The 8106-nt window shown below is 36.5% G+C and overlaps 1 protein-coding gene across 9 annotated transcripts in view; it reads right to left on the bottom strand.

Moving 5' to 3' along the window:
* Positions 1 to 1690: 1690 nt before the first annotated feature.
* The window catches only part of LOC122936247 (sodium/calcium exchanger 1), a 544043-nt gene continuing 537627 nt past the window's right edge, over positions 1691 to 8106 (bottom strand). For all 9 annotated transcript variants that reach the window (XM_044292345.1, XM_044292347.1, XM_044292348.1 and 6 more), the window contains one exon: positions 1691 to 7515. In XM_044292345.1, coding sequence (XP_044148280.1) covers positions 7139 to 7515 — 377 coding nt within the window. In that variant the 3' untranslated portion in view covers positions 1691 to 7138. The remainder of the gene's footprint in view (positions 7516 to 8106) is intronic.

Genomic DNA, 8106 nt, shown 5'->3' with positions numbered 1-8106 from the left:
AGACCTGATAAAAATGGTGTGCTTATTGTGAAAATCTATGTCAAAATAGCTATCTACGCCTTTCTATGAGTTTAGCTACAATGTGACACAAGTCCAGTGTATCCACCAGCTAACCTCTATATCTGGTCACCCAGCCCTCTGACAAGTTCCTTTTAGTGTATATCAGTGTATCTTCTCAGTGCTGCTGCTGAAATTTCACACTGCTCAGTATTTGTAGCTTGTCAATTAAGCTAAATACACTGCACCCATGAGCTCTCTCTTTATGCACTAAAAAGACCATGATTCTAATATCAGGCAGGAAAAGTTGACATGGACTTGTATGGTAAGTACATCTGTCTCATCAGGTCTAAGAGCTCTATTTATTAATTTATATAGTTTGTATTGTGAAACTGTTCCTTAAAGAGGCCTGTGCAAATGCTATCACTGCTGAAAACTTCTTACCTCTATTTTCTCCTTCAATGATGTTACCATCTTCCATCATTAGATTAATAGGGACATGTTATGTTATCTAAGACCTAAAATGATATACTAAAGGCTGCATTAGACAGCCCTATTCTGCTGGAGATTGTCAGGAAGAAAGCGTTCCTTCCCGGCAATTGCCTGCTAGCTAGTGGAGGAGACCGCTGCTATTACATGCAGCAATCTCCTCAGTATAGGGAGGAGCGATCGTTATGCCATCACTCTTTCCTATTCTGAATCACTGTTTGCCGGCAGCAGATCGTGATTAGACACCGCGATCTGCTGCCTGCAAATGATTTTTAAACATGTCAAGAGATTTTGCTTGTTCATCTGGTAATCAGCGGTAGTATTACACTGCCAGATCATCGCTAAAGAGCATTACTACAAAAGCTCTTTAGCTATCATCTGGCAGAAATCTGCCTTATACAGGCTTAACACTGAATGGGGGCTACCAATCCCTAACTAGTATATTCAGAACTCATACCTGTGAACATTTTTCTACTGAAATTACTTTTTATTGGTTAATTTTATGGCCCTTTCACTTAGTATTTAGGAATAAAATGAAAGCTATATTGTAGGCATCTCTGTACGTGCCGCTATTATGTTAGGCAAACCAAGTGCTGTGTAAAATTTACTTCTCTGTACCCAAGACTTCACATGCATACAAAACCCACACTCAAATTTCATTTCAGTACTGGGCATGGTGAATTTTTGGGGAGAATCATTATGAAAAATGATCATAAAATAAGATTCATATAAAATGATACAAATGCATGAAGTTGTAGAAATGGACATATAGGTTGATAATACAGATTTAAAATTGTGAACTATTTTGTTATTTCAATATATTGATATTTATAATGAGAAGGAAGTTGTGTAATGAAGAACATTTAGGAAGCAAAAGTTGCAGTTTACGGAGGATTCACATACAGTGGCTAATAGTGCATCAGCAAGTTGGCATTTTTCCCTATCTATTATATAATATGCGGGTTGTTTATTATAATTTTTTTAAAATTCTTTTGGGTTTCCAATCCATCCTTTCACTATTTTACCCTATACCCCATAATGTAATTAATAGCATTGAACTAATGTTGAAATATATTATAATGCTAATCCATAAATCTAAATATTATAAATCAGTTATTAATCTTGTCAAAAATCCAGGTCAAAAAGGTTAAATATTTTGGCATATTTTGAGTTAAACAATCAGGAAAAATGTTTCTCACAACAATTTCTTTTTTTTTAATTTTTATTTTTATAAGCATGAAAGCAAAAAAATAAAAGTGCCGATTGACAAAGAAAATAGATAATACATTATATGTACAGTATCATATGTCATCAATAAACCTCAGAGTTTCCATTTATATTGTGATGATGTCATTTGAACGTGAACCACAAACAATTATCACAGTATACGTGCTTAATCTTACATTGGTGCACAAAACACACTATAAAGTTTCAAAGAAAAAAAAAAGCTTCAATCCCTTTAATTAAATCTGTATAACCCAAAAACATGAACCCCGTGTACTGAGATATATTTTTATTTTTTTATTCCAGAACCTAAGCAAGGCAAAAAAAGGATTTACTTTTTTCCCCCAGTACCCAACTGCAACTTTTTTTGAGTAATTATTTTTGCTTTTTTTTGTATTTTTGCTTGTATAATAAGCATGCACTATTAGCAGTGAGTAGTGTTCTCAAGATATGAATGCAATATTTGCAAGGACTAAAGTGAAATCATAACAAACATAAGAAAAACAACAGACAAAAGTGCAAAATCAGGTGTTTCTATTATAACTTAAATGTAAAACATCAAATGGCTATGTTATATTGATTTTTTTTTATAGTAGTTACTTCATTTACCTTACCCGAAAAATGTAATTATATTTTATTTTTCCCCTCATTCAAAAAGAAGTTGTACAACAAACTATCCACATTTCTGGCCATATGTTTGAAGATGAATTTGGTAATTTATTTGTCCATTTTTTTTTTATTCAAACCAGAAAAAAATAAAAAATAAAAAATCCATACTAAAATCTTAATATCCTTGGCACTGTACAATAAGCTTTTAACTTGTATGAATTTCAGCCATCTGGAATTTGTCTCTACTAAATATATGCTGGCATAAACATATTTTTATTTCAGAAAAAAAGGTGCTTTATGGTTAATGTCTAAAAATCTAAAAAAAAAAAAAATAATGTTATTTTTGGTTAATATAATGTTCTCAAGTATAGGAATTTCTACATGTATACTCAAATATTGTCTTTATAGTGGACCAGTCTAAAAACAGTGTTATAGGGACAAAGTGATATAAATGTGTGGGAAAAGCCCAGAACGTGCAGAGTTTTAGTTAAAAAAATAAATACAGAACCTTTTCCAGCAAAACTATATATCAGTCTGCTCAGTATCTCCTGCTATAACATGATGCCTGCAGATTAGACTGCATGCTCAGCGTGACAGGTTCCCTTTGAGCCCAGGACTACAGGGGTAGAATAATTTGGGGATTTTCTGGGAATGTTACAGTTCGGTGTCATGCCAATTTGACCGTGCTAAACTGCTAAAAGCACACAAACATGCTTTTTGTAGAGCCTTTGTTATCAAAAGTAGTGAGAATCTGGACTTTTTGACAGCTGTAATATCCAACCAGGAGCCCACTGCAGCTGTAAGTGAGAGGATGTGAAACAGCTTAATGCAGAAAGCAGAGAGCACCTCACAGTGAAGCTCCACCTCCACTGTGCGTGAGGAGCAGACACTGGCAGAATAAAACTTCATATTCACACTACTCATGCTAAAAGATTCACAAAAGGTATGTTTGTCCTGCCCTCCCCAGTCCCTACTTAGTACTGTCATCAGAATAGCACTGTCAAAACTGCTGACATATTCCCTTTAAAGCTAGTGTTCAGCCAAAATAATTGACAAAATATACTAACACGTAGACCAATCTATATAAAAAATAACATATTCCTGAAAATCCTAAATGCTTAATGTTTTCAACTGCATGTATTGCTTAGTCACAAAGTATCTTTCCTGTGCATTAAATGCTTCATTATCTGTGTCAAACTACAAATTTCCATACCAAGCAAGTGACACTACACAAAGAAAATAAAAGCAAAATCTAACCGTTTGCATATGAAGAATCTTGGTTGTGAATATCCATTACATATCACAATCAATGCACTTTGACTGTTGAATTCTTTTGTTTCGGTAAAGGTAATTAAATAGTTTTATGATATGTCTAATTTTAGGTAAAACCATTTAGTTTGTCTTAATTATCATTAAGTGTCAAAACTACAAATGATGTGGTATACTAACGATAGCATGATGTATTGGATATGATGTCTTTCTAGGAGGCACTGAGTGGGCCTCATGTATCAGTGCAGGCAAGAACTGAAGGTGTCTCCAATGGGAACCAATCAAATATTTTTTCAAAGCAGGTCTGACATTGAATGCCACCATCACATAGGTTTGCTGTAGACAACACCTCCAGTTCCTGTCCGTATTTGTGATCATACTTGAGTCTCTATGATTGTAGAATTTTCAGGCAGTTATTTGCAGCTGAATAAAAAACAGAACGTTTAATAATTTATTACATGGTTCTAAAAATTGTGCGTAAAAATGTGCCACCGACAGAATTCCAAATTGTTTTGCTAAAGAAATGGGATTTTACACAGGTACCATTTGCTACAGAAATCTTGCAGAATGGTCTATAGGCTGTTGACACATAAAGCTGCATTTGACGTAGTGTTCAAACTTTTCAGAGGAAATTGTAACTTTGTTGTTAGTAGTGGGATGAAAGGTGGCAGAAGTGTCTTACCATACCAAGGAGTCAATTCATTTTGAATCTTAGGACCTATTTACATGGGCTGATGGATAGGGCAGCACCTGGGAAAGAACCAATCGTGCCGCTCATTCATCTCCTCTGTATGGGAATGAATGATCGTTTCTCTATTCTCATACAGGTTCATTACTTGTTGGCAGTACATTCCTGTTTATACGATGATTTTAGGTCTGGCATGAAAGATGCCAGCTCCTGAGTGTAAGCTCCTTCATCGAGGGATCGACGGCACCTTTACATAGGAAAATTATCGTGATTGAGCGTTCATAAGACTGTTCATCCCCAATAACTATCCCGATCCTAGACCCGTGTACAAAAGGCCCGTACAATGGCCTCAGGGTACAATATGACCTTTTCTGGGCCACTGTAACTAAAAAATGACATTGAAATTACAATGTCAAAGATACTATCAATCTACAGGGTTTATGATTGGCTGGAAGATCCATTCAGACAGAGTCGGTATTTCATTGGTTGAATGCCAGTAAATTCACACATCACTTTAAGGTGCAAGTAGGTGGCTCTGTATTACCAAAATGCATGTATTGATTGTCTAGTACCCACTTTCTGAGGTACAGTACATTCATGTACGTGTTCAGTATGTACTGTATTTCTCTCCACCTTTGCCAGGACAACAGGTGATAATGGCCTCAAGTTATTATTACTGTAATGGATCCTGAAGAAGCTCCTGGTTTCAATAAAGAAAGTAATTATATAAACTTCCATCAGCTTTTAATCAACATTATTCTTTTAATTTGAGAAGATATTTCTGGGGCTTCGGATACCAGTTACTAGTTTTTCATAAAATTATGGTCTCAAGTTATAACTTGATATTGTAGCTTGAAGCACCACTAAATATAACTTCTATGTATTTTTGCAGTTATTTGTATCAATCATTTAATTAATGTAGGTCAAACATAGCTGTTGACAATCAGACTAAGCTATGGAGGATGAAAGCATATAAAGCATCTACTAATGATACTGTTTTTGTAAAGAGGTCCAGATTGGTGCAGTTAGTCGCCAGTACATCATATGGTAAGCATGGCATGGTCTATGTGTAAAGCATAGTAGTTTTTCGACCGCAGGAGCACTCCAAGGTCAGATTCATAATGCTAATTTTTTGGCTTGTTACAGTGCACGGCAGGGACTCAACAGACTTCTTGCAATAATATATCTATGGCAAACCTTCCCTTGGTATACATCCAATGCAGACTTATCAACATTGTGCTAGTAATCTGATAATGCAATTTTTGGCAACAAAATCATACTTTCGCTGCACTTTCAAACTGGACTTCAAAATAGTTAAAAGTGTTGTATCTAAGCTGCATGATATATATATATATATATATATATACATATATATAAAATCAGATATTACAAATCTGATACTGAAAACCACACATTTCTAATAAGAAAGCTGAGACCAAAGCATACTTATGATGGCTACTTAAGGCTTCGGACCCATTCATTCCCTTTAGCAATTCTTTAAAAAAAAAATCCAGTTTTAACTACAAGGCAATGGCACTGCTTTTTGAAAACAAAAATAATTGTGGAAAATGTGCTATAATAATAATGCAATGTGTGATATGTCTAGCATATAATCCACTAGTAGCGATCCACAGCCTCTATTAGTTATTGTAAAATATATAAATTCTAATAAATACTTCCTTAAATAATTCTATAATTTCCTAGGCACATTTTTGGTATTTAAATATCTGAATGAGACCCATACTAAACCTTTCAATGGGCAATGCAAATAGAGAGGCTTTCACATCCTTCATTAGTTGTATGCTGCCATACTGTACTTTGTACAGAACTATGCTGAATTTACAGAGGTTGTCTATATTACTCAATACACAAAACAACCACCGAAAAACGTACAAAAAAACCCAAACATGTAACGAGAGGAAAAAAAAACAAACACATTCATGTCTTTCACATTCAATCAACATTGGTTAATGGGGAAAATCGCTAAGCTATAGCATACACAAATACTTTTCATTCATGCACAACAGTACACATAAGAACAAAGACATTCCAAGACATGACTATGGTTATGGTTGGATAGGTGCCCAGAAGACTCTTGCATGGATGGCTCTGGATGTCGTCTAAGCAACAGCAGACAATTTGCCTAGACCGGCAAAGGGGCTTCTAATATGGTCATTTTATGTAGGCAAAGCACAAACAGGAAAGACTTGTTGTAGTTTGGTGACTTAGAACAGGGAGAAACACATGCTAGTTACAATGCAACAGTTAGTTGGAGAGGAGAAGGCTTCTTGTTTGGTTGGATTTATTTACCCATTTCAGGTCCACACATGAAGCTAACAGAGCACGGTAGAGTCAAATGCCCTTGAGATACACTGTAGAGTAATCAATTTCAACTCATGAACATCTTGCTGGCATACTACTTCTCCATTTGCCACTTGGTTCAATTAACTTTTGACAATGGCTATTGGAATATCAGAAAGGTTTCTCTTCCAGACTTTCACCCCTCTCGCTCCCCAATAACATCAACAGAAAAATAGTTACTAGTAATTCCGGCATCTTTACATTATAACAAAAAGGCCCAAGTAGCATTCAGATTAGTCATTTCAAAAATAAAAGTAGTCAAACATGTATAGTACACTGTTTTAGGTACAGTTGCAAAGATGTCCCTGCATCAATGCCTAGTTCAACATGATGCCCCCAGGTAAGAAACCTTAAATTCTTGCTCCTACCCATTAAAAGGAATGCTTTTACATTCGCATTCCATCAGCAGGTAAGTGGAAATGGCAATGTCTCTTTTTTTTCCTCTGTTCATTCTACATATATTTATATATATTTATATATTTACTATCTTGGAGTGTTTATTTAGAAGCCTTGTATGTGGCAGTAGGCTTCCAGAGATGAGAAGAAAATGTACAAGAGCCACAGGAGAGAAAAGAGGGCCGATGTAAGAAGCTTGGCAGTCCGCGGCCCACCCAGCTCACCACCAATTTCAGGCCGTCGTCTGTAGAGCAGGACACCAACGTTTATGAATGCAAATATGGTGAAAAGAGTGACGGAGAAAGCCAGAGTGCCAGGATTGACTCTAAACACCTCTCCACGAGCTGTATGGTAAATGGCAGCAATGGACCATGCCACGCCAATCCCCAGGAAAACATTCACAGCGTTGCTACCGGTGACATTACCTATGGAGGCATCAGCATATTGATCCTGGATAGCTGCCACTTTGCTTGCAAAAGTATCTGTGGAGGCAAAAAGGAAAGAATTTTGTTAACCAAGGTGACGACGACCAATCTGTGATAATACTTAACTGTGTATCAGGGTATCTGTCCATGGAATTCTACTCGGAGGGGTTGTTCAAGTTAAAATGGCACTGGAATATGTCAAAGGGAAATATCAAAAGTTTAGATCGATGAGGTCTGAGCACTGAGACCCCCGCTGATCTCCAGAAAGATGGGGGAGCGCTCATAGACTTTCTATTGAGCCTGTCTCAAAATAGGAGAGAGAATGTGCTAAGCGAGCGCTTCTCTCCTCTCGTCCTAAAGATCGGCGGGGTTTCAGCACTCAGACCCCCAACTATGTAAACTTTTGTTATATCTCTTGAAGTACAGAGCCCCTTTAAATAAAAAAATCAGACAGCAGCTGTACATGCCACGAAATAAAGAAAGACGCCATACTTCCACCTTTTCTCCCCAGTCACTTCCTGTGCTGCAGTCATCGCACCACTTTTTGTATTTCGGGCTGCAGCGGTGACATCCCGTATACTGCCGTGGCCAGAGATTGGCTGCACCATTAACTATGTACACAGAAAGTCACCACTGCAGCCAGGAAGA

The sequence above is a fragment of the Bufo gargarizans genome, chromosome 4 (genome assembly GCF_014858855.1).
Source record: "Bufo gargarizans isolate SCDJY-AF-19 chromosome 4, ASM1485885v1, whole genome shotgun sequence".
Lineage (NCBI taxonomy): Eukaryota > Metazoa > Chordata > Amphibia > Anura > Bufonidae > Bufo > Bufo gargarizans.
The sequence above is the reverse complement of the archived record's forward strand: the minus strand, read 5'-3'. Positions and strand labels throughout refer to the sequence as shown.